This window comes from Phyllobates terribilis, unplaced genomic scaffold, assembly GCF_046119375.1.
Source record: "Phyllobates terribilis strain yellow unplaced genomic scaffold, ASM4611937v1 Scaffold_1__5_contigs__length_1240528914, whole genome shotgun sequence".
NCBI classification, from domain to species: Eukaryota; Metazoa; Chordata; class Amphibia; order Anura; family Dendrobatidae; genus Phyllobates; species Phyllobates terribilis.
Window position 1 is genome coordinate 565,754,095 of NW_027362761.1, and position 26,622 is coordinate 565,780,716.

General features: G+C 45.5%; 1 protein-coding gene across 2 annotated transcripts in view; it reads right to left on the minus strand.

The window, feature by feature from the left end:
• Positions 1 to 26,622, minus strand: part of LOC141270649 (ornithine decarboxylase-like) — a 59,193-nt gene that overhangs the window by 10,432 nt on the left and 22,139 nt on the right. For both annotated transcript variants that reach the window (XM_073680740.1, XM_073680746.1), the window contains exons 2-6: positions 18,399 to 18,463; positions 12,213 to 12,364; positions 11,603 to 11,776; positions 7,467 to 7,639; positions 7,050 to 7,184 (exon numbers count right to left, since the gene is read on the minus strand). In XM_073680740.1, coding sequence (XP_073536841.1) covers positions 7,050 to 7,184; positions 7,467 to 7,639; positions 11,603 to 11,776; positions 12,213 to 12,364; positions 18,399 to 18,435 — 671 coding nt within the window. In that variant the 5' untranslated portion in view covers positions 18,436 to 18,463. The remainder of the gene's footprint in view (positions 1 to 7,049; positions 7,185 to 7,466; positions 7,640 to 11,602; positions 11,777 to 12,212; positions 12,365 to 18,398; positions 18,464 to 26,622) is intronic.

Genomic DNA, 26,622 nt, shown 5'->3' on the forward strand with positions numbered 1-26,622 from the left:
GAAGAGGGGCGTGGACGTCCGAACCCCGCGAGACCTGAAGCCCCGCCCTACGCACCAACTCTGCGCAAGGTCCTGGAAGGAGAGAGAGCGATGCTGACGTCACCAGGACGCGACGCAAGGTCCTCCCCCGGAGCAGCACCAACGGAGCCGCGGCCTACAGAAAAGGATCGCCGGAAGGTAGGCCACGGTTAACTAGGGGGGAGGAAGATGTCGGACGCGGAGGGACCTTCTACCACCAGGGTGGCTGCAGCAGCGGTGATGCCGTTCTCCATGCCCTACATCCCAGGAGCGGCCTGGCTGCCCCAATACTCAGGGGAATCCCATACATTAACTGACTTTAAGGAAAGATTGCACAGTTTATTTAAAGTTTATCCCCTGACAGAAGAACAGAAAGTGAGCATTCTGACGGGGCAGCTAACCGGTGCAGCCCAGCGGGAAGTGAAATCATGGTCAGATGAGGAGAAAAGGACTGTAAAGGACATTCTGACCCGGCTGCGGGGTACCTTTGACACCCGCACCTCTGCTGAAATTAAAATGCGGTTCTACGGATGTAAGCAACGGGCACAAGACAGCATTAGAGACTATGCCCTAAACTTGCAGGAAGCCTTGAGGGCAATTAAGCAAGCTGACCCTGGCAGCGTGCAGGATCCAGATAAACTGTTGACTGATCAGTTCATAGAAGGTCTGCTGTCCAGCGCCCACAGAACCCAGCTGCGCCTCATGGCCCTACTGAACCCCGATTTGACTTTTGCACAGTTCAAAGATAGGGCCATCCGGGTGCTCCGAGAACCCGCACCAGGTGGCGCTGTAGCTTCCCGGCGCCCTGTCATCATTTACCACCAGGGGGCGGCGCTCTACCCCGCAGACCTTGTAGGGGCTGATGCACAGGCCCTAAATCCATCCCAGCCTGCAAATCTGCACCATCAGGTCCAAGAACTGACAAAGAGTGTTGCTGCATTGACCAGGACTGTACAGTCGTTACAGATGGACCCGTCAGGACCAATCAAGCTGGCTTCAAGTCCGGAGGATGTCCCGTGGCACCGACAGAGGAGGATCCCGTCATTCAGAGGGAGGCCCGCCGACTGTTAAACTGAGGATGGACAGCCGATTTGCCGCCGTTGCAGCCAGCCTGGACACATAGCCAGGCACTGTACTTTAAATGGGTCCGACCTGGGGCAGAGGGGCAACCCCCAGGCATAAGGTCATCATGCCCGTCGAATTGGCGTGATAAGTACGTAGGGGGACACCCGGTTTTACCCGTAGTGCTGGACGGTATCCCCATGAGTGCACTGCTGGACACCGGGTCCCAAGTGACTACCATCCCCTATGTACTTTTCAAGCAGTACTGGAGTGACACTGACATAACCCGCTATCCAGACAGTGACTTGAGCATCATCGCCAGCAATAGCCAACCCGTGCCGCAGGTGGGGTTCAGAGAGATGACCATCAAGATTGGTAAGGTTGAACTGCCGGCACAGGGAGTGATCATTGTGGACATTGACCGTCGAGAAAGTCACCCTAAAATAACCTTGGGTACTAACGTGATTGAAAATTGTCTTTCAGAAGTAATTGTAATTTTGCAGTAGGTGGTGATGAATGCGAGCTCCAGCCAACAGAGGGTCCTCCAGAAAGAGATAAGAGCCCTGATGAGACGGCAACTGGTAGAACTGTCTGGTGGTGAGATCGGTAGCGTGAGGATGAGCGACCCGTTCCCCATTGCCATGCCTCCCAAAAGTGAAATGATGATCTGGTGTCGGACTGCAATCGGGTTAAGAGGAAGAGACTACCAAGCCATGGTAGAACCCGTGTACTCAGACAGCAGGCCCACCATTTTGACAGCCCGGGGGGTGGTTGATGTCCGCCATGGGGGAAAGGCGGACATTGGGGAAAGGGAAGTACACTTGCCCCGGTACGCTACATTAGCCAAATTGTTTGCTGTTGAACACAATGCTCTCAGGGTCGTGGAACCCTTGCCTCCATCTCCACCGGTGGAGGATAATGGCTCCCAGAAACACAAGGAGGACTGGTGCCAGAAACTCCACGTGGGTACTGACTCCACTCCCTCGCACCAAAAACAAGGAGTCTACCGGGTGGTTCAGGAGTACGAGAGAATCTTTAGTAAGCACCCGCTAGACTTCGGCAGAGTGAAAGGGGTAGAACACCACATCCCCACGGGGAGCCACCCACCAATAAAAGAGAGACACAGACCTGTACCCCCTGCACATTATCAGAACACAAAGGGCATGCTGAGAGAAATGAAAGAAGCCGGGGTCATTAGAGACAGCTGTAGCCCCTGGGCAGCCCCCTTGGTTCTGGTAAAAAAGAAAGACGGTACCATGAGAATGTGCGTGGACTATAGACAAATTAATCGTATCACCCATAAAGACGCGTACCCGTTACCTAGGATAGAGGAGTCTTTAGCCGCACTAAAATCAGCTAATTTCTTCTCTACTTTGGACCTTACTAGCGGGTACTGGCAGTTTCCTGTGGCAGAGGCTGACAAGGAGAAGACCGCCTTCACCACCCCGATGGGATTGAGCGAATTCAACTGTATGCAACACACCCGGGACCTTCCAGAGGCTGATGGAATGCTGTCTAGGGCACCGAAACTTCGTGACGGTCCTACTTTACCTGGACGATGTGATTGTCTATTCAAAGATGTACGAGGACCATCTAAAGCACCGAGGTGTCCGAAGCCCTGGCAGGCTATGGCCTGAAAGTGAAGCCCTCAAAGTGTCACCTGTTAAAACCGAAGGTACAGTACCTAGGGCACGTGGTGAGTGCTGAGGGAGTAGCCCCCGACCCCGACAAGGTTACAGCCATCAAGAGCTGGCCAAGCCCCTCTAACGTCAAAGAAGTGAGGCAATTCCTCGGGTAGGTAGGCTACTACCGAAGGTTCATCCCCGGGTTCACTAAGATGGCAGCTCCAATGCAGGACCTCCTGATAGGCCAGTCTAAATCCAGAAGTCACAAGCCACCCTTCAAGTGGGACAAGCCGGAAGAGGAGTCCTTCCGCCAGTTGAAGATGGCCCTCACGGGGGATGAGATCCTGGCCTAACCCGATTATGGCCAGCCTTTTATCCTCCACACAGACGCCAGTAATGTGGGGCTAGGAGCCGTACTGTCCCAAAACCAACAGGGCAGTGAAAGGGTGATCGCGTACGTCAGCCGGAAGCTGAGGCCCACTGAAAGGAACCCGGAGAATTATAGCTCCTTCAAGCTAGAATTCTTGGCAGTGGTGTGGGCCGTCACAGAATGGTTTAAACATTACCTGGCCTCCGCAAAATTCACCGTGTACACGGACAACAACCCGTTGACACACCTGGACAATGCAAGACTTGGTGCCCTAGAATAGCGGTGGATGGCCCAGCTATCAAATTATGACTTCACAATCAAATACCGGGCAGGCAGAACCAAAGCCAACGCAGACGCTCTATCAAGAATGCCCCACCTACCCGAAGGAGAAGAAGACTCAGAAGAGCTGGAGGAAGTAGAGCTCCCTGTGTTCCACCGGTATGGGGCCACTCAGTATTCTCACCGGGTAAGAGACAAAGGCCTAACCACCATCATGTTCAACCCCTTACCCCACCACGGCTGGGCTGAAATGCAAGATAGTGACTCTGCAGTTCGCCTGGTGAAAGACCTGTTGACCCAGGCAGACGCTAGCCCTGGCCCGGACGCTCCAGAGGAAGCCAAGCAGTTATGGAAGGAGAAAAGCAGGCTATTCCTCTACGAAGGTAAGCTGTGCTGAAGGCTTGTCAACCACCGGACGCACGAGCTGACCTGGCAGGTAGTGGTCCCGAGACGGGATGCAGCAATGGTCCTGGAGGCCTACCATGACAGAGCGGGACACTTCGGGTGGAAGAAACTGGAGTTCCTACTGAGAGAGCGGTTCTACTGGATCGGCATGAGAGGGGCCATAGAGAAGTGGTGCAGGGACTGCAGCCCATGTCACCTCAGAAGGAACGACCGTACCAGTCAGAAGACACCCTTGAGGCCCATCGTCACCAGGCAGCCTCTTGAGCTGGTAGCTCTGGACCATGTGAAACTGGCTCCAAGCCGGTCGGGCTACGTCTATGCCCTGACAATAGTGGACCACTATTCCCGGTTCCTGGTGGTGGTTCCTGTTAAAGACTTGACGGCCCAAACGGCGGCCAGAGCCTTCCAACAACACTTCTGCCGTCCACACGGGTATCCGGAACAGGTCTTGACAGATCAAGGTCCAGCGTTTGAGGCGGAAGTCTTCCAGGAGTTCTGCAACCTCTACGGCTGTAGGAAGATTCGGACAACGCCTTACCACCCGCAAACCAACGGGCTGTGTGAGAAAATGAATAATATCGTCATTGATCTCCTCAAGACGTTGCCCCTGGAAGAACGCAGTCTGTGGCCGGAGAAGCTGCCAGACCTGATAGACTTGTACAACCATATCCCGGTGAATGCTACCAACTGCACCCCGGCTTACCTGATGCGAGCAAGACCAGGTAAGCTGCCTATTGACCTGGAGATGGGAGTCCTGACACCCAAGGACACCACCCCAGATGCAGACTGGGATACGGAACGGCTTCTACAGTACAAGAAGGTACAGGAGAGTGTAGAGAGGAGTCTGGCTCAAGCCAGAGAAAAGCAAGAGAGGCTCTTCAACCACACGCCCCTGCTGGTCCCCTGGAACCTGGTGAGCAGGTCCTGAAGTGGAAGAGTAGGCTTCACAAGCTAGATGACCAGTGGGAGAGCGACCCGTACACAGTACTGCCGTCCAATCACGACAACCCAAAGGTATGTGTAATTACCAAGGATGGAGGAGAAACCACTAGCACTGTCTCCAGAGACCACCTAAAACAGTGCCCCGAGCAACTGCAGAATCCAAGTGAAGATCAAGATGACCTTGAGCCCGCAGTGGACAAGGAGGAAATGGTCAGCACCATTCTCGGAGAGTTCCCCCGGTCCTGGACTCGGATAAACGATGCCATAGTGGTACCCATCCTACACTTCCTTCAACCTACCCAGCAGGAGCCTACAGGAGAGCAGGAAGAACAAGAAGAACAAGCAGCTCCGGAGGCAGAAGAACCCATGCCAGCAGCCCAGGAGAGTCAACCTTCTGCTGACAGTGAGCCTGCCATGCCTGCGGTAAGCCAAAGGACCCACAGACAGCTGCCTGCCCTGCCTGTAAACCCAGCTAGTAGCTGTACCCTAATTGATAGTGGGGAAAGCCTGGTTAGACCACCACCAGACAGTGGGTTACGCAGGTCAACCCGGAGCACTAGGGGTCAGATACCCGCTCGCTGGAAAATCTGAATGTAAAGTATATAGTTAATGTTTTATGTTTGTTATCCGAGTATTAATACTGTTTTCCAGTTTTTCCTAGTACAGTGGACTAACAGGTTATGAACTTTGAGTAACCAGGACTTTCTTTGTAAAATATGTTCGCAGCCTAACCAAAGGAATGAATAAAGTCGGTCAAGGACTCGGGGCAAGGACAGACCCCCACCTGGTTAAGGCTCCCGTTGTGTTGGTGATATGGACACCCGGTCACAGACCACACTGTGACCAAAAGAACTCAATTGTGTTTTGTTTGTTGCCATGTATTAATGTTGTCATTTATACCCTGTATTTGTGTTTCCTGTTTAGTCCCGGAGTACTAAATTTTACTAGGGGGGAATGTGTCACCCCAGGCCTGGATGCCACAAATATTAAAGGCTGTGTCTGAGAGCAGGAGGGAGGTTCCCTGGACAGGGTCAATTAGCATACAGCACCTCCTGTCCCAGGCCAATAGGGGGAGCTGGCTGCCCCTATAAAAGCTGGAACTGAGGGCAGGGTTTGAGAGAACTGGACGACCTAGCTCAGGACTGAGACTAGTCCCAGAGAAGGAGGGACAGTTCAGCTGTAGCCAAGGAGTCCGTGAGGCAGAGGAGAAGCTGCGAGCCAGGGACGAGAGCCGGTCCTGGCTGAGAGAACTACACTACCGGACATTGGGGTCCGAGGCTGTCAGGGTTGTAAGCCAAGCAGCAGAGAACCAACTAGCGAGGGATTTCAGGTGCCTTGGCCTAAGAAGCCTGGAGGCTCCGCCACACAGAGGGACCAGTACAGCACGGAGAAGCAAAAGGTACCTAAGGCCCGAGTCGCAAGCCATACAGGCAAAGTACACGGCCAGCTCAGGGACGTGGGGTATTACACCACGAAAAGGGGGATAGTTAGCAAGTGCAGAGAGAAAACGGTAGGCCTTCACACTCACCCTGACCAGTAGGGCTCGCCCGAATGCTCTCAGACACCCAGGCCCATTTCTGCCCGGTACTCCTGTTGGGTCAGTAGTAATACCTACAATAAAGACCCTGGACTGTTTGAAGCGGACTCTGAACTCTTATTACTGCGGCCTGCACTATCACCCCCAGCATTCACATACGCTGCCCTGAGGCTACACTCTTCCCGTGGGGAGTTGTCCTACCCCTGTGCTGCACACCAACATCAGCCTCAGTGGTCTGCCTCGCAGCGGCGGTTATCTCTGACCGCAATCCACGGGTGGCGTAGTCGGACATTCAAAACACTGATAAATAGACTGCCACACAATTTGGTCTGACCACCCTGAGCCACGGGATCGAGTTGCCACTACTACCCCCAGCGTCGCATAGAAGCTTGGTTCCAGGTGCCCCACGGCCCAGGGGGTGAGTCATATGCATATCTCATATATCCTGCATGAATAATTACATGCATCCCATATTAGATAGCATGTACCAGCACAATAGATACTGAAACAAAATCTCGTCTATTCATACTTCAATACTTCAGTATAGGCACATACCAGGATCCGGGCTAATGAATCATATATGTATAAACAAGGTCACATTTGACCTGTATAAGTAGTAACATGGGTATCCCTAAAGTATCAATACCTGGGATGCAGGAACGAAAGTACAGAGAGCTCCAATACCACCGCGTCCGCCCCAACGCGTGTTTCGGTGCTGCGTTCGTCATGGGCTATCATTCCTATGAATTACCTTTATTATTTGTGTATAAAAAGCTTTACAAACTAAAAATGTTAAGGAATCTGTATTTACCTGACCCCAGTTACTGCTAAATTTAGAACCTTTGCCAGTTTTAAGAGATCCTCACACTTGTGTAACTGGACACCAAATTTCTTGCTGAGGGAACTCTTTGCTTCAGAGTCATTAGCGACAATTCGGATGAGCATCCTGCATAAGAAATATGGAAAAAGTAAGTCAAACACTACAGTGGTACAAAAACATTTAGTAAATAGAAGCAAATACTGATCTAAAACTGATGAATACTGATGCATTCGTATATATTAATCGTTCTCCATTGATTTCAATGGATGGATGAAAGTAGCTCGTAAAAAAAAAAGTGCATGCAAAAATACAGATGAAATATGGATCAAATACGCCAATTGGGAGGACCTATAGCAGGTTCCTGTGTTGTGCTGAATTTAATATTGCCTCGAGGTTGTTGCCACTTACTCGGCCGCTGGGTGGTTCTCTGCCACTTTGATCAGTTCACTTTCACAATCAAAGGTCATTTTGAGCACTCCGTGCTTGGCCGCATGTCGAATGTAACACGGTTGCTTGCAAGTGTTTGCATAAACTATATCATCCGCCGGCACTCCTAAACTCAGTACTAGGTCTATCTCTGCCTGCAGACAAAAGAGTAAGAGTCAACATACATATAAAAGTGTACAAGTCAATTTCAGTTTAAAGTGCCTTTTTTCATGCAAACTGTATGAGGATGAATGATCACTTATACCCCACACACAATGCATACTGTTGGCAGCACATACTGATTTACACAAGCAGTTGTGCTATCGACAATAATGATTGCAAGATTTGCTCGATCACAGTCATGTTTGCAAACTCCAGCGATCAGAAACGTGCTGTCTTACAAATGCTTGTTCAGTCCATGTAAAGGGACATTTGTATCAGACGGAGCTGAAGATTCAGGGGTTGATTCATTAATGCTTTTTCGTCTTTTTTTGTCTAGCCCTGTTTGTTTTGCGGCTATTTTCTGTTTGCGCCATATTTATCTTTTCATTTGTGTCTTTTTTAAGCCACTTTATTTATTTGTTCGTCTGTTTTTTTTTCAGTTTGCCAGATATTTTCAGCTGATCCATCATTTATGAATTTGCAAAATGTTTCCGCAAATGTACTCCAGTACTCCCATGGAGTCCCATTTTTTTTTTTTTACACAATTTTTGCAACATTTAGCAAAATGTGCAAAATTTTGTGCTAAAAAGTAGCAAAAAAAATTAAAGCGGTTTTCCCACGAACAAAGTTAATTTCAAATAACATTTTAATCAATAAATATTTGAATAATAATATGTTCCACAATTGGATGTGTTTACAAAAATGTTCCTGTTGCGCTCATACTTGACAGTGAATAAATCGAGATGTTTTGAAAATTTTGTTTATTTTTTTTCACCATTTGCAGATCACTAACATGTCTATCCATTCTGTAATTACTATGATTTCACAACTTTTCCTACTTGTTTTGCAAGCATGAGCGCAAAAAGTCACCCTGTGGCTTTTTGCGTTCAAAAAGCCACACGGTGTGCCTTCCTTCCCGAGCCCTACCGTTTGCCCAAACAGTGTTTTTTTCCCCAAATATGGGTGATCGGCATACTCTGGAGAAATTCCACAACAATTTTTGTGGTCCATTTTCTCCTCTTACCCTTGTGAAAATAAAAAAATTTGGGGCTAAAAGATCATTTTTGGGGAAAAATTTAGATTTTTTATTTTCACAGCTCTATGTTATAAACTTCTGCGAAGCACCTGAGGGTTCAAAGTGCTCACCACACATCTAGATAAGTTCCTTGAAGGGTCTAATTTCCAAAATGGGGTCACTTGTGGGGGGTTTCCACTGTTTAGGCACATCAGGGGTTCTCCAAATGCAACATGGCATCCGCTCTAGATTCCAACCAATTTTGCGTTCAAAAAGTCAAATGGTGCTCATTCCCTTCCGAACTCTGCCGTGCGCCCAAACAGTGGTTCTCCCCCACATATAGGATATCGGCATGCTCAGGAGAAATTTCACACCAAATTTTGCAGTCTATTTTCTCTTGTAACCCTTGTAAAAATAAAACAAACTTGGGGTCTTAAGTAAAATTTTTGTGAAAAAAGTTAAATGATCCTTTTTTCTTTCCACGTTGCTTCAGTTCCTGTGAAGCACATGAAGGGTTAATACACTTCTTGAATGTGGTTTTGAGCACCTTGAAGGGTGCAGTTTTTAGAACGGTGTCACTTTTGCATATATTCTGTCATATAGACCCCTCAAAGTCACTTCAAATGTGATATGGTCCCTAAAAAAATGGTTTTGTAAATTTTGTTGGAAAAATGAGAAATCGCTGGTCAACTTTTACCCCTTATAACTTCCTAAAAAAAAAAAAATTGTTGCAAAAATTGTGCTTATGTAAAGTAGACATGTGGGAAATGTTATTTATGAACTATTTTGTGTGACATATCTCTCTGATTTAAGCGCATAAGAATTCAAAGTTTGAAAATTGCAAAATTTTCGCCAAATTTCCATTTGTTTCACAAATAAACGCAAGTCGTATCGAAGAAATTTTACCACTATCATGAAGTACAATATGTCACGGAAAAACAATCTCAGCATCAGTGGGATCCGTTGAAGCGTTCCACAGTTAATACCTCACAAAGTGACAGTGGTCAGAACTGTAAAATTTGGCTTGGTCATTAAGGACATAATTGGTTCCGTCACTAAGGGGTTACGTTTTTGTTTGAAAAATGCAGATGATGAATCGGGGACATAGTTTTCAGAGGGATCCAAAATAAAGTCTAATGTTCCTACGGAACTGTTGGTTGTTGGCCACAAATTTTTTCTGTCCCCCCAAATAGTTGGCTCTTAAAGTCTTTGTTCTGCTGAAGCAGAAAAAAAACTCCCAAATCTCAGAATGGCTGTTTTTGATTCATTTCTGTTCAAGAGCACACAGGTTGGATTGCCTGGCAACATCTGCAGCAGCCTCTGTGGCTTTTCTTGTGGATTATGCAAAAAAAAGAGAAAAAAAAACAATGATCTAGTAATCTGCATTTAAAATCTGCTACCGATCAGCGGATAATCTGCAGCAAAATCCAGGAAAATTAGGTTTAGTTGCAGTTTCTGACTTAAGCAACATGCACCCAATTGAAACTGCTGGGATCAGACCTATCTACAGTTTAACCTCTTACATGCCACTTTCGCCTGTCAAAGCCATTGCTCCCTGCGATGAGATTGTGGAGTGTCAATGGCATTTTTAAGGCAAGCAGGGCCAATTGAAGCATGTGTGCCTTGTTTGTACACTCATGAAGTCAAATAGATTTAAATTACTCAAAAAGAACCTGTCATGAGAACAAAAGTAGCCAATTTTTCAACTTATTTTATTGCCACTGCTCTCTGGTGTACTTAGTTATTATTTTTATATATATGTATATAATCTACCATGCTCTTCTACAGATATAGGGCTTTTTTCCTTGGGGGCGTGTCCAACAGGATCCTCTGGGGCATGTCTTTAAACTACTCTGCATTATTACCCTATGCGCCACGCCCCCTTGGTAAAGACCATAAAAATTAGCACTAAATAAGAAGACCCATATATCTGGAACTGTATAGTGCATAAAAAAATAATAAGAATAATCAGGGGAGCAGTGGGAATAAAAGATGAGCAAAAATTGGCCACTCTTAACCTGGTTACAGGTCCTTTTTAAGGGGAAATGTAAAAACCATAAAAAAAAAAAATTAAAATATAAAAATTAAACAAAATAAAAGTTTAAATCATTCCCCTTTTCCCAAAACATAAATTGCATCATGTAAAAAATGAAAAAAATGAAAGAAAAAAGTATATCTGATATTGCCACGTATTTAACTGTCTTAACTAAAAAAATATCGAAATATCCATCCTACATGATGAATGTCGATATTGTTTTTGACAGTCGTAAGGATCCCTACATAGTACCATTTAAAATTTCTGTCCAGCCTAGAAAAAATAAAACTTTATCAGACGAAAAATAAAAAAATGTCAGGTCTCTTAGAATATGGTGGGCAAAAACTTTTTGCAAGTCTTTTTTATTAAAAAAATAATAATAATTATGTAATCATGCTGACCCCTAAGACAAAGCTACATTTTTACCACAAATTTAATTTTGCCAGTTAGAAAAAAAGAAACAATGGTGGAATTATTTTTATTTTTTAGTAAATTATATGGTGTCATTCAAACCTACAACTTGTCACACACAAAAACGATCAACGGCTGTGTCTGTAAAAAAGTTATGGCTATTGGAAGGGCTAGGAGGAAAAAATGAAAGGGAAAAATATGGCTGCATCTCCATAGGATTAAAAGTTGCTCAATGATTCTTTTTAGGGTTTAGTATAAACCCAACACAACTCAAGTTCCTTCTCTTTGCTCCACATTTATGGTCTGATGCAATGATAGTGTCTTGTAGAGGGAGATAATGATGGCGCCGTGATAGAGCTCAATGGACCTCGGCCCCCATACTGTAGGTTTCGGAATAAGTTTTATATATACAAATCCCAACCAAGCTCGGAGTTCTGGATACATAGAGTAGTAATGGTCTACTGGTTGTCATCTAAGGACCAAGAAGCAGATTACCTTGCTGGCACAATCAAATCCAGCCCCGAGGGTGGAGAGTGTGTGGATAACCTCCTTACTATTGTTGCACTTTACAGCATAGAATGGCTTCACTCCGGGCAGTTCCTTTTGGAATCGGTAATATTTATCCACCACATCACTCAGGTCAGCGACATAGAAAGCATCCTGGTCAGCCTGTTGTCGCAGGATAGATGAAACATCAGATTAGTTATTGCTAAATATTACAAAAAAATTGCTTGCTTGGATGCAGTGGTACCATGGTTAGTGCTTACATCTTTGACTGCTGGGTGCAACAAAAGGGAGAGACAACGTGGGATTTTCTGGCTTTCTTAGTCAAACCTCAACAATTTATGGCATTGCGTAATTTAGGAGAGAACTTTTTTTAAATTTTGCCTATTTTGTTATTTTTTTCTTTGACCCGCTTCATAACTTATCCTAATGCGAAGAATTCATTTTTATTTTGTTTGGGTGCTGGCGTAGAAAGCATGGTTGACCTATAAGTTGGGTTGTCTCTCTAACACCAGGAATGGAGATGTGCCTTTGGGATAATCTCATTGTCTCATTTGGAAAAAAACAAAAGAACAACTTAAGTTGGGATATTATAATTTACCTCTCCGAACCCACTATTTATTTTTTTCTTGATGAACTCCGGGATAGATGTGCCCTTTTCCACTATGGTCACATTGCTGAGATGATCAGTTGTTCCATTCAAAGGGCAATCCTGTTCTTCAACCTTCTTCCCTTCTAGAAGCTTCTCTTTACCTGTTTCGTAAAAGGAAATAAATGGGTGTTATGAAACAAAAATTTAATCTGGAGTTTTATGGCAAAATTAATTTAGTGGAGAGCACCAAAATGAACAGGGAAAGTATCAATTTATCTCCAACTTTTCCTTTAGTATTAAACTAGTGATTGTATGGGAGTGGGGGTTTTAGGTTATAAAGACCTAGCAGTATATTTTAGGAAATTGGCCAAATAAACTGAATATAGAAAGTATAAAAAAACAATTACATCATTGTTTTTTGTGGTTGTGTTGCTATGGTGTTCAATGTGTAATAAAAATAACCTGTAAGGTTAGGTTCACACGATACATTTTTTATGCGTTTTTGCTGCAGTTTTCCCCCCGAGGAAATGGTGCGAAAATGCTTGTTAATAGGTCTGCCAGGTATTGCAATGGGAATCCGGATGTGCTGTTCACATGATGCGGAAATTTCTGCTCCAGATTAGCATTGCATCAAAAATCGCAGCAAGAAAATTGTTTGGGCATTTCCGCCGCGAATTCGCACCCATTGACTTGCATTGAATCGCAGCAAACCTGCAGGCATAATATCTATACCTGCGGATTTGCTGAGTTTCAATGACAGTCAGGCTATGTGCGCATGATCAGGATTTGAAGCAGAAATTTCCTGAACGTTTTTGCATCTCCTTTGCAGAAAAAACGCATGCGTTTTTACATGCGTTTTTGACGTGTTATTGATGCGTTTTTTGAAGCGTTTTTGTACATCAATGAATGCTTTTTGGAGCTAAATAAAGTTATTTGGTGGGACATTGCTTAAACCATTGGATTACCATAAGAACTGGGGTGAGTTTATTGGTTCATTTAAATGATTAAAGAATGTGTCTGTTGTATTTCAAATAAAGTGCTTACATTGTGTCTGTGTGTTTATTTAACTCTTTACTTTACTTTAATTAACTTTGGTCATGAAAAGGTCTGATTGACATCTTGACTTAACCAAACAAAAGAGCTAGGTATCAGCTGTCCCATTCACCCAATCTTCATTAGCATTTCAATTCATGTAATTTATGCGGCTGCTGTGAGCTGGTATTTTTAGCCTAGGAAGGTGCCATTTGCAAACATGGTCCCTGGCCATAATTAACATCTCACAGCTGGTTTGTTAGCTGCTACGTCCCCCCGATCAGAACTCAGCAGCGCTTTGGACGCAGCGGATTTTTGTTGCGTCCAAAACACGGTGTTCTAATGCCGCACATTTGTTGTCGGTACATGTGAATCCACCGCATATAATGAATCTTCAATCTGTCAAAATCTGCAGTGGAGACTGGCATGTCCACTACGGAAATTGACATGCTGCGGGTGAGTTTGGGTACGTGGCCACGGTCAGAAGACGCTGCAGGTTTGTTGGCTGCATGTTTATACAGCGTCAAACCCACAGAGTCCAGATATTACAGCATAGTGTATGGGATCTCTAGAAATCCCATGTCCGCTATGCGTGTGACGCGCCCCCTGGGCCATGGGGTACTCGGAAGCCGGGCCGGTCGATACTGGGGGATGTCATGGTGGCAGTGACCCGGTCTGTGACCCAGGGCGGTCAATAAAAGGGGAATTTGTAAAAGGGGAATAAAGTTTTTATAGTTAATGTTCGTGACGCCACCTGTGGTATGCGGCTATATGGGGCCGCCGCTGCGGTGCAGATCCTCTGGAGTTGATGGTGACGCAGCAGAGTTGGTTCAGCTCTACACAGGTAGAGCTAAGCTCCAGGGCAGTGTAGATGGTGATTTGGTAGATGTTGTTGTGCAATGTGGTGCAGGTGATGGCGCAGATAATAACTCTAGGACACAGTGGGGTGCAGTCTTCATATTTACTCAAACTCCAGGTCACCAGTACCACGGTAACCTCCCACGCCATCCTGTGTTTACCAAGGCAGGGGTTCAGTAATCTTCCAGGTGCTTCAGGAGTACATAATGAGACCCCATTCTGTGTGCCTTCCTCTGTCGTCTTCCTGCGCTGGCTCTTACCCTCCTGCCTCGCACCTCGCAACCAGTGTCCCAAGCCGGTAACTTCAGATGTTGGCGGGCAACGTGAAGTCCCCTGAATCCTATGTGGCTACCTTTTTAGCGATTTAGCTGCGGTGGTGAGCAGCTGCACCCTGAAAGTGCAGTAGCCTCCTGTTTCTAGCTAAGCCTTGTAGTTCTCCACTAGTTAGGGGCCGGACCCCTCTGCGGCCTGAGCCCTCCACGTTCTGGTAGATTCGGGCACACGGGTGGCATCCACACTTCCCGTGCCCCTGGGATCCCCTCTGTTCCTCTTGGAGCCTCCCCTCTGCTCCCGTCCTCTTCCAGCCTGTCCTCCTGGGCCTCTCAATCTAGGCCTGTCGTCTGAGCAGAGCTCCTACAGAGCTCCTGCTCCTCTCAGACTTCCTCCTCAGACTGATCTGTCTGAACTGACCTGACTGTCTGCTTCTAGAGGGTTCCCTGCTTTCTTATACTCCTACTGAAGGTGCTCCCCCGAACTACTTCCTCCCCCCACTTCCAACCAGGTACAGGGCTCAGCATAAGCCAGTGCATCTTGCCCCGCCTGCTGGTCTGGAATGGTGTAGTGTTGGATGCATGTGGGTGGGTCCCGGGTAGTACTCCTTCCTTACCTGAGAGTGGGGCACCACACCTCTGGGTGAGATGCAGTACCTCTGTGGCGAGTGAACCCGCAGGGGTGCCACACATGCATCAGAGGCTGCGAATCACCCGCGGACACTGACATGCAGTGCGTCTTTCAGGACCGCAGCATGTCAAATATTCTTGCGGAGTCGCTAGTCTCTGCAACAGAAATCTGACCACTAGAAAGTATTGAATGCGATAAATCCACATGGTTCAGTGAACACATGTGGATTTACCTGCATTCAATAGAATGCAATGTTTTGGATGCAGAAAAAAATGCGTCCAAAGCGCTGCTACGTCTGAATTATGGGAACAGAGCCTAAAATTAAAATAAAAAATGGCGTTGGCTCCGAGCAGAGGGAAAGCCAACCACTGTGGGCTGATATTAGTAGCAGTGGAAGGGGCCATTAGCCAACAATGTTCCCTTGCTATTAATATCAGCTGTTTGCTTAGCCTCTACTGGCTAGATTACAGGGGGACCCCAGAAAAAAATTGATGTGGGATCACCCTATAAAATCTAACCAGCAAAGGCTAAACTAGACAGCTGCAGGCTGATATTAATAGCCAGGGAAGGGGCCACGGATATTAGCCCCATCCGCGGCTATTAATATTACCCCTCAGTAGTCCAAGAAATGGCGCATCCATAAGATGCGCCAAATCTGGCGCTTGGCCTCCGCTCTTCCCACTGCCCTGTAGCAGTGGCGAGTGGGGTAATAGGGTTGGGCTTCACGTCAGCCTTGCATTGGCGGCTAATGTGAAGCCCAGGTTAGTAATGGAGGGCGTCTATAAGACGCCCCCATTACTAACCGCGTAGTAAAATGGTCGCCGGTTTTTCAATAAAAATACTGCCAGAATAAAGTATTTTAATGAAATAAAAAACATACGTTTTTTTAAAAAAAAAATAATTTATTGTACGCCTCTGCAAAGCCCTCGATTTCATGAAAAAAACGTAAAAAAAACCCAAACAACCATATTCCTCACCTGTCCGCCGTCAACGAGACAGTCCACGTACCACCAACGAGTGTCCCATGACGATCTGGGTCACTTCTACAGCTGTGACAACAGCAATCACTGATGTCACAGCTGTAGAATACAGCACTGTATACTGACAGTGGTGTAAAATCATCCCTGTCAGTGTACATTGCTGTGCAGGAGGTCACTGGGGTTGATCGGCTGAAGATCAGCTGATCAGACCCGGCGAGTTTACCACCATGGGAACCTTCTTCTGAAGGTTCCCACGGTGAGGTCACATGAGCATCACGTGACCAATCAGCTAATTGCTGAAGTCACCGATCAGCTGATGGTCACGAGACTGATCAGCTGATCGGTAATGTCAACGCAGGTCCTGGAAGCATAGTATAATGTGGGAGCGAGCCCGCTCCCCGCATTATACCACTGGCTGCCAGGCTGAAGACATCGCCGCCGGGGACCAGGAGAACAGTGGGGGCCGCTGGACAGGTGAGTATAGAGGTTTATTTTTTTATTTTTACTTTTTTTTTTATTTTTTTACCGCGGGCATGCAGGCTGGGAAGAGCAGACTACTGCTCCTCCCATCCACGCAGCTCTCGCTGTTATCAGCGAGAGAGGCGGTCGGATAAGAGGGGTAGTAGCCTCCTCTCCTGACCCGGGTACCACCTGCAGCGCGTTTCCGGCGCGAATTCGTGCCTATTGAAATACGATTCTCCAGGTCAGTACGATGACAGTGATACCAAACTAATAGAGAATTTTTTATGCCCTTTACTGGTTTTAAAACCTTCAGAGCTTTGTAATTAAGTAACAAATTTTTGTTATGTTTTCATCCATGGAGCTGTATGAGGGGTTTTTTTTATTTATAGATTTTATTGCTATCATTTACGCAAGGTGTTTTCATGGCATTCTCGGACTGAAAAATTGCAATTTTTCATTTTCAAATTTTTCTATTTTTACACCATTTACCACATGGGTTAATTGAATTTATATTTTGATAGCTCAGACTTTTACAGACAATGCAACACTAGATAACTTTTTTAAAAACAAATAAGTGTATTTTCATATTGGAATGTATTTCTTTACATTATTTTAACTACATTTTGCATATTTTTATAGGAACCTTCAATTGTTTATTTGATCGTTGAACTGAACACAACAATACTTCATTATTGCAATATATAATGAAACTATGAAGTCCAGCCACAGACTGGGTTTAATGGTTCCATGAAAAATGCCAAAAGTAAAAATGCCCACAGCCAAGAATGCCCACAGGAAAATTGCCCACCTGAAAAATTGCCCACACACAAAAATACCCACATAGACAAAATAACAGCGGTTTATTAAAGGGAATCTATCAGGTCCCCCATGTACAGGGAATCTGTCAGGTCTAGTAGCATTCAGCCATGTATGATTACACTCCCTGCCTAACCAGCCCTGTATAACATAATTCAGTTGAATGCTTTCAAAAAGCATTTATAATGTTCCTATGCTAATGAGGGCTTTGACTAGTCGACGCTCACAAGGGCGGGATAACATGGAAAGAGGGCTGACTAGTCTGGGGAGCTAACGACCCATCGACTAGTCAAAGCCCTCATTAGCATAGGAAAAGCAGACTTTATATATACTTTTTTAAAGCATTTATTTAACTGAATTATGTTCTACAGGGCTGGTTAGGCCAGGTGATTAATCAAACATAGCTGAATGATGCTGGGTAGGAGGATATGGGGGATCTGACAGGTCCTCTTTAAAACAGTTTATTAAAGAGGGCTAAGGCTGTATTCACACAAGGAAAATTGGGCACATTCCGGTACAGCCGGGATCACACTGTACACAGGCTCCGGAGCGATATAACATATTACAGGTCGGGGGGGTGATAACTGTTGTTATTTTGTCCATATGAGCAATTTTCCGTGTGGGCAATTTTCTGTGTAGTCATTGATAGCTGTGGGCATTTTTCCAGTGGGCATTTTTTTTTTTACATTTTTCTGGTCATCGAGTTTCATAGGATCACCACTCCCAGCAATGGGAGTCTTCAAAAATTGAAGACTCCCATTGATCACACATGTCACAACCATTTATATGGTTGTCTAAATGGTTAAACAGCAGCAATCAGAGCTAGATAGATATTCATTGTATGATCACTGGGGGGTCCAGTTACTGAGACCCCACCAGTCCCAAGAACTGGGAGCCCAATGTCCCCTATGTGAATGGAGTCGTAGTGAGCATGTGCGACCAACACTTGTATAAACAGCGAATGGAGCACTATTACTCTATTCGCACAAGGAACTTTGGGAACCCCACCCTTATGATTAGTGGGGGTCCCAGCAGTCAGATCCACAAAATTATACATTTATCACCAATATTCTGTGGATAGTTAATATACTTTATTTACAGGACAAACCCTTTAACAGTAAATATAGTATATATTTTATATACTTACTGATATCCTGCATCCGCATGCCTTCTGTTTCAGCCATCTTTCAACCCTCTGTAGCTTGGGGAGATCTGGTGGTAAATACATATGGAAATTTGGAAAATACTATAAATAATTTCAATCATCCATCTACAGCTGTGCTCAAAAGTTTACATACCCCGGCAGAATTTTTCCTTTCTTGGACTTGTTTCAGAGAATATGAATGATAACAAAAAACTTTTTCTCCACTCATGGTTATTGGTCGGGTGAAGCCTTTTATTGTCAAACTACTGTGTTTTCTCTTTTTAAATCTTAATGACAACCAAAAACATCCAAATGACCCTGATCAAAAGTTCACATACCCCAATTCTTAATACCGTGTATAGTCCCCATCATCTAACATCAATGACATCTTGAAGTCTTTTGTGGTAGTTGTGGATGAGGTTCTTTATTTTCTCAGATGGTAAAGCTGCCCATTCTTCTTGGCAAAAAGCCTCCAATTCCTGTAAATTCCTGGGCTGTCTAGCATGAACTGCGCGCTTGAGATCTCCCCAGAGTGGCTCAATGATATTGAGGTCAGGAGACTGAGATGGCCACTCCAGAACCTTCACTTTGTTCTGCTGTAGCCAATGACAGGTCGACTTGGCCTTGTGTTTTGGATCGTTGTCATGTTGGAACCTCCAAGTATGTCCCATGCGCAGCTTCCGGCCTGATGAGTGCAAATTTGCCTCCAGTATTTGCTGATAACGTGCTGCATCCATCTTTCCTTCAATATTTACCAAGCTTCCTGTGTCTTTGTAGCTCACACATCCCCAAAACATCAGCGATCCACCTCCATGCTTTACTGTAGGAATGGTGTTCCTTTCATCATAGGCCTTGTTGACCTCTCTCCAAATGTAACGTTTATGATTGTGGCCAAAAAGTTCAATTTTGGTGTCATCACTCCAAATTACCTTGTTCCAGAAGTTTGAGGCTTGTCTCTGTGCTGTTTGGCGTATTGTAGGTGAGATACTTTGTGGCATTTGCGCAGTAATGACTTTCTTCTGGCGACTTGATCATGCAGCCCATTTTTCTTCAAGTGCCTCCTTATTGTGCATCTTGAAACAGCCACACTGCTAGTTTTCAGAGAGTCCTGAATTTCAGCTGATGTTATTTGTGGGTTTTTCTTTGTATTTCAAACAATTTTCCTGGCAGTTGTGGTCAAAACCTTTGTTGGTCTACCTGACCGTGGTTTGGTTTTTACAGAACCCCTGATTTTCCATTTGTTAATCACAGTTTGAATGCTGCTGACTGGCATTATTAATTCCTTGGATATTTTTTTGTATCCCTGTAAGGGGGATGGACGCCACCACGCCTTTAAGAAGGACTTTTCCCTGTTATTATTCCCACGTGCAGCAGTAGTTGTCCCCGTGTGAGTGTAATGTCTAATGTAATGTTGATGCTTTTATGTGTTCTCCCTGTATTGTACAGTGCAGTAGTTGCCTAGTTACAGCAGCATGGCAGAGCTGGCCAGGGCGAGGAGCGGGGGCAGTGAGCTTAGAGACAGGAGACAGGAAGTCAAGGGGCTGTGTCTGGGCGGCCATGCCCAGGACAAGGTGTCAGAGAAGAGCTCCAGAGAAAGGGAGCTTGTGTGAAGACGGGGGTGTCTCCGCAAAGAAGGAGTCGAGGCAGTGGGGGCCGTAAGCCCACAAGAGAGGACCTGCTCGAGACAGGTCGGGACCGAGGACAGGTTGAAGCAGTGGGGCCGTAAGCCCATGAGTAAGGACCAGTGATGGTGTAAATGCACTCAGAGAAGAGGACAGTACACGAGACATCAAGGGTCCATGTGTAGCACCCTGAGGATTCAGCTGCTACAGGGGTATTGCACCTCAACCCAGAGGTGTGATATTCCACTCCCGGGTAAGGATGGAGTGTGGACCTGAGCTCGGTAGGCTGCATGCACTACACACATCCCATTTCCGAGGAGCAGACCGACGGTACTCCCACTTAGAAATGTGCAGGTACGACCGAGTCTGTTCCTGGCTGGAGTGGGAGGGGGGTGGAACATCCCAAGTAGTGTAGGGGCAGATAGGGGGAGCAGCCTGGGTAAAGATAGGAGCTCATTGGGTGCTGGTCACCTGAGCTCACACATAGAGGGTGTATATAAGGTGGGCACCATCAAAGAACAGGGTCAGTCAGTCTTTGCAGAGGAGTCAGTCGGTCAGTCTGCCAGCCTTTTGCAGAGAGAAGTCAGAGGAGGAAGCGGAGCAGAGAAGCCCCAGAGAGAGAGAGAGGAGAAAGCCAGAAAGACCCAGAGGGGGAAACAGAAAAGGAACTCTGAGAACCCAAAGTCCATCAGCGGGTGAAGAGTTGGCAAAAGGGTACCGGATCCCAAGCTGGTGGGGGCAAAAGCACACCCTAGCCAGAGACCGGAGGCCGTGGGCAGTGTCTGCCACGGCCACCCACCACATCCACCCCGAAGGCATACCACGTGGAGGGTCAGGGAACCCAAGGCCAAGGGTGTCCCAACAGAAGGCCCGAGGGAGCTGGACCTGGGTGGATCACTAGTGGGGACGGCCAGAGGAAGGGACAGAAGGAGAGCTCAGGGTCACGCTCCGGACTTGTTTGGGGGTTGGCTGGATCCAGGACCTGGTGGACGCAGCACGGCTCGGGTGGTCGCTTGAAGCTGGAGTGACCGGAACATCAGCAGTGAGTAAACACCCTAAACTGCACAACCCGACTCTGTCTTCATTTAACACCTATGCTGCACCACCACAACCCCCATCCTCTGCACCTGACCCCCTGAGGCTATACCCCACCCGTTGGGGGTTATACCATCACAAGCTGCACCTACACCATCAGCCTCAGCGGACCCTGCTGCAGCGGCGGCCATAGTGACCGCAATACAACGGGTGGCGTAGTCGACAATAAAGAACTTAATAACATCTGTAGGACTGCCACATACAACTGAGTTTGACACCCTGGGCACGGACCGGGTCACAGCCACTCGGAAGACTACAACCCCCATCTGATCCGGCTCCGGATATTCCCCCTAAAAGAATATGGCCCAGGGGGTGCGTCACATGCAAGTACCAGAGAGTCCGGCAGCCAGAGACCTGAGCCAGGGCTAGAAGATGCGCGGATCCGAGGACAGAGACTAGGCACTAAGCAGAGTCCGGCAGCCATAGACAGAGGCCAGGGTTAGAAGGTGCGCGGGAGAGCGAGAGAGTGCAGACAGCCCTCAGCAGATGCTGAGGACCGAACATAGGCTGTGGAAAAGAGATGTACATATATATATCTATATCCGAGTAGCACAGCGAGAGAGAACAGGGACTGTGGACAAGGGATAGGAGCCTTACCCGAGTAGCACAGCTTCCCTAGGACAAGCAGCAACCAGGACAGAGTGTGTGCTGAAGGTGAAAATCTGCCTGCTGTGATAAACTGATTCGGAAGGTAGAGAAATGGCTTATTGTCCCTGCATAAGACCTGGGCCTGAGAATATCTGCTGCACCTGCCTGTACACTGCAATCTGTCAGTAAAGTTGGTTTTATTTAAAAGCACTGGCTCTATCTGTTTATTCATGTGCGAGGTGCCGGGGTGCTCGCTGAAGGTTGCTCAGTAGACTCGCCCACGACTACCACCCCGTTCCACCTTGTTACATCCCTTTCCTGTGTTACACAGTTCACCTACCTTTTCCCGTAGGTCTGTTGACAATTCTTTTGCTTTCCCCATGACTCACAATCCAGAAACGTCAGTGGCTGGATGAAAGATGCAATAGTCTGTCTGGATCCCAGAAACTCACTCAGCTTTTATGTATACACACTGATTACAAGCAAACAGGTCACGGGTGAGGATGCTACCTTTAGTAGCCATTCAAACGCATTTGTGTCAAATTCTGTGCATGTTATCATGCCAAAATCGCCAGGGTATGTGAACTTTTGATCAGGGTCATTTGGATATTTTTGTCATTAAGATTTAAAAAGAGAAAACACAGTAATTTGACAATAAATGGATTCACCCAACCAATAACCATGAGTGGTGAAAAATTTTTTTGTTATCATTCATATTCTCTGAAACAAGGCCAAAAAGGGAAAAATTCTGCCGGGGTATGTAAACTTTTTAAAACAACTTTATATGTGTGTGTGTGTGTATATATATATATATATATATATATATATATATATATATATATATATACAACCCCCCGGCCAGGGTCCGTCTAGTGAGTGTGGCCTCAATCTGACTTGTGACGATGCCATCCAATGTGTGTGGCCAACTAGACGGCGCAGCTTTGCTCCATACAATTGACGGGCCCTGGCCGGGAGAATGTATAACGCATACCCTCCGATCCCAGCTCAGAAACCAGTGGATCCTCGCAGAGCACTGGGGGGATTCATAAGTCTGCAGTCACATACAGTGACTGCAGACTTATCGATTTGGACCAGACAACCCCTTTAAGGTCAATGGGGCTGTAACCGACCTCCCTGGACGTGGCTGCAAGAGGAGAACTGATGACAAATGGAAGAGACGGATAATACAAATAGTAACCAAAGTGCCCAGAACAACTTCCAAGGAGATTAGAGGGGAACGCCAAGGTCAAGGTCCATAAGTGTCAGATTGTACCATTTGCTGCTGTCTTGGCCAAAGTGGGCTTCATGGAAGATGACAGAATTGAAAGCAAATCATAAAAAAAGAAGACTCGAATTTGCCAAAATGCATATTGACAAGCCACAAAGCTTCTGGGAGAACGGCTTTTGGACAAATGAGACAAAACTGGAGCTTTTGGGCATCACATCAGCTCTATGTTCACAGACACCAAAAGTGAGCAAAGAAAAGAACATTGCACCTACTGTGAAACATGGAGGAGACTAGGTTATGTTTTTGGGCTACTTTGCTGCATCTAGCAAAGGTGATCTTAAATCTGTGCGGGGTACAATTACATCTCAAGACTATCAAGACATCTGAGAGAGAAATGTACTACCCAGTGTCTGAAAGTTCGGTCTGAGCAGCAGGATATGGGTCCTCCAACAGGATAATGTCCCAAAACACAGAGCTAAAACATCCGAGAATGAGCAAAGCATTGGACTCTTCTGAAGTGGCTTCTATGAGCCCTGATCTAAATCCTATTGAACATCTGTGGAAGAAGCTGAGACCTGCAGGTTGCAGAAGGCTCCTCCACAATCGGAGACAAAATGAGAAATTCGCTAACGAGGAGTCAGCCAAAATACCTGTGGACGGGGGCAGAAGTCTCATTGAGAGTCACAGAAATCGTTTCAACCAACGGAAAACTAAAAATATTATGGGTGCCAGAAAATGGGGACAAAATGTTTCAACAAATTTGCTGTTGCCATAATTGCAATGACTCAAAGAATCACACTGCCAGATTACTTTTATGACTCAATGAACAATATAAGAATAAAGCCTAAAAAACAATGACGGAATTGCTTATTTTTATCTTCAATTGGAATTTTCTTCCCATATTTCACAACCATTATATTGAAAAATGAGTGGGGTCGTTAAAAACTACACTTTATCCTGCAAAACACAAGCAATCATACTGCAATGTTGATGGAAAAGTAAAAATGTTATGGCTCTTGGTAGAAATGGAGGAAAAAATAAAAGCTCAAAAACAAAATTTGGCCACGTTGTGAAGGAAATAAAGAGGCTACAGGGAGTTTTATAAAAAAAAAAAAATAAATAATAGATGGCGGGTAACTCTTTTGAGACATAAATGCTTCTTTATCTCTCCTCTTACAGACAGCTCTTGTGTCTTTGTCTAGTTGGATCTCAGGATCGTTGGAGATCCGCGCAGATTAGAGTTGAGTTGACACGTCTTCTTTGGTGACATACCCATTTTCCATTCATACATTTTTCATTAATATACAGTAATATAAGTGGCGGACACACATAAGGCGTGTTTACGCTAGATAAATGAGGGGAACAATCATTCCAAAAGGGTCTTACATCGGTGGAATGATTTTTAAGCTTACTTAAAGGGGACCTGTCTCCAGGTCAAAAGTGTCCAGTTTTTGCTCTTGCTTTATTCCCGCTGATCCCTGAGTATGACATTCTATGTGCACAGAATGATTTATTACTGATTGTTCTGTACATATTGGAAGCACGGTCAACTTGCCTAAACAGGCTATCAAACGACCGCCGATTGGCAAAAATGTAGAAGATCAGCGATCGTTTAACGGCACAAGTCGACTAACAATAATCCGTCCATACATGTTTATATCTAGTACTTACAGATTTACTTTCTGCTTCTAACCTTCTATGAGAGTCTTCTCCCCTTTTCTTATTTTTTTACAATGAGAACAAGCCCTCTTCTGCCCTCGCTTTATATACATGTCTCATTAATAAGAATGTCACCTGTCCAGTTGGTCATAATAATTTGACTTTTTGGAGATCTTGACAAGCGTTTTCTCGTATTTCAGGATTCCTTTTTTTAAACTTGTTTGGTGAGAAATAAGTACTAATTTTACATCTTCTCCACCAAATGTGACATTCTTAAACACAATTATCTATCCCGTGCTATTAAATGATATTTATGAACTTATACATCAGACATAAATCAATATGTATTATATATCATCGTCAAGTTTACCCTCACATGTTATTAAAATAGCAAGTCCTAGATTGAAAAGGTAGGGTATGATGGTGAATCTCCGCAGTAGTTAAAGGAGTTTTCAGCGCAAGAGAAATTTCTGCAGTTACTCTAATGTGCACACTGTCTAGATTCCCCTCTGTTATGGAGATGTTATGAATAAGATCAATCAAAATCTGATATCCCATGACCCCTGGCAGCTTCTCCTGTGAGTAGAAAAAATAAATTAGAGAGTATATGACAGGTACTGGTAGGGCAAACCTTGACTGTGTACTTCCTCATTGGAAAATTGGTGCTAATTATTGTTGAGCGAGTATGTTCTGTTCCGAGTATGCTCGGGCCGAGCTCTGAGTATTTACAGCTGCTCGGTGATATGGTGGAATCACTCCCGTGTGCATGATTTGCAACTGTTTGACAGCTTTATTACATGTGAGGAATGTGTAAGAAATAGACATTCCTCACATGTAATAAAGCTGTCAAACAGTCGCAAATCATGCACACGGGAGCGATTCCACCATATCACCGAGCAGCTATAAATACTCGGAGCTCGGCCCGAGCATACTCGGCGAAAGGGTTAATAGGACATACTCGCTCAACACTAGTGCTAATCAATGCAATGAGAGATAATTGCCCCTAAGGCAGATGACACAGCTCCATGTCATAGACCTAGGGCTGGCATTAGGGGAAAATTGGGCAATTGCCCAGGGCTACCACACTGTCAGTGGCCCCCATCGTTTACAGCAGAAACTACATTGATAATAACTGTTCTGCATTATCAGTGTAGTTTCTGATGTTGAGAATGAGCCAGGACCTTTGGTGACATCACAGTCATGTGACAGTGATGTTACCAAAGGTTCTTGACCCTGTGGGAGTTTAGAAGAACTGAACAAGAGACAAACTGATAAGTCCTCTATAGTGAGTGTGAATGTATGTGTGTGTGTATTGTGATGTTGTTACTACATCTGTGATTGGTTGGCTGTTATCCTTGTTTCAGTTTCTGCCTAGTAACGATGATGTAATGGGGAGGAGGGGACAAGGCAGGAGAAGGGAACGGAAGCAGGAGAATAAAAGTATGGCTGTTTAAGCCTACCATCCAGCATCTCTGTGTGGCCTTCTGGAGTTCCTTTCGTCTGCATAACAACACCACAACTGGCGACGAGGAAGCGTTCATCATCAACTAAAGGTATTTCAGCTCTACAACAATGGCCTGTTTACCTGCCTTCCCTGCTTTTGATGTACATCAGTCCCCAGCTAACCTAGCAGCATGTTGGGAGAAATGGCTGAAGCGTTTTGATATATTCCTACAAGCCATGAACATATCAGATGATACCAGGAAGAAAGCCATGCTATTACATTATGCAGGGGAACAAGTCTATGATATCTTCACTACTCTGCCTAATACTGGAGAAGACAAAGACTATGAGCTCAGCAAGGCAGCATTAAGCAAATACTTCTCCCACACAGAAATGCGGCATTTGAAATCTTCAAGTTTAGACAATTAAAGCAGTCAGCAACAGAAAATATTGATGAATATCATGTCCGACTACGGCACCTTGCAGCTTACTGTGAATTTGCAGATGTCGACAAAGAGATCCAAATGCAGATTTTACAAGGCTGCATCTCCTCTAAATTACGGAGACAAGCACTCAGAGATCCCACCATGAC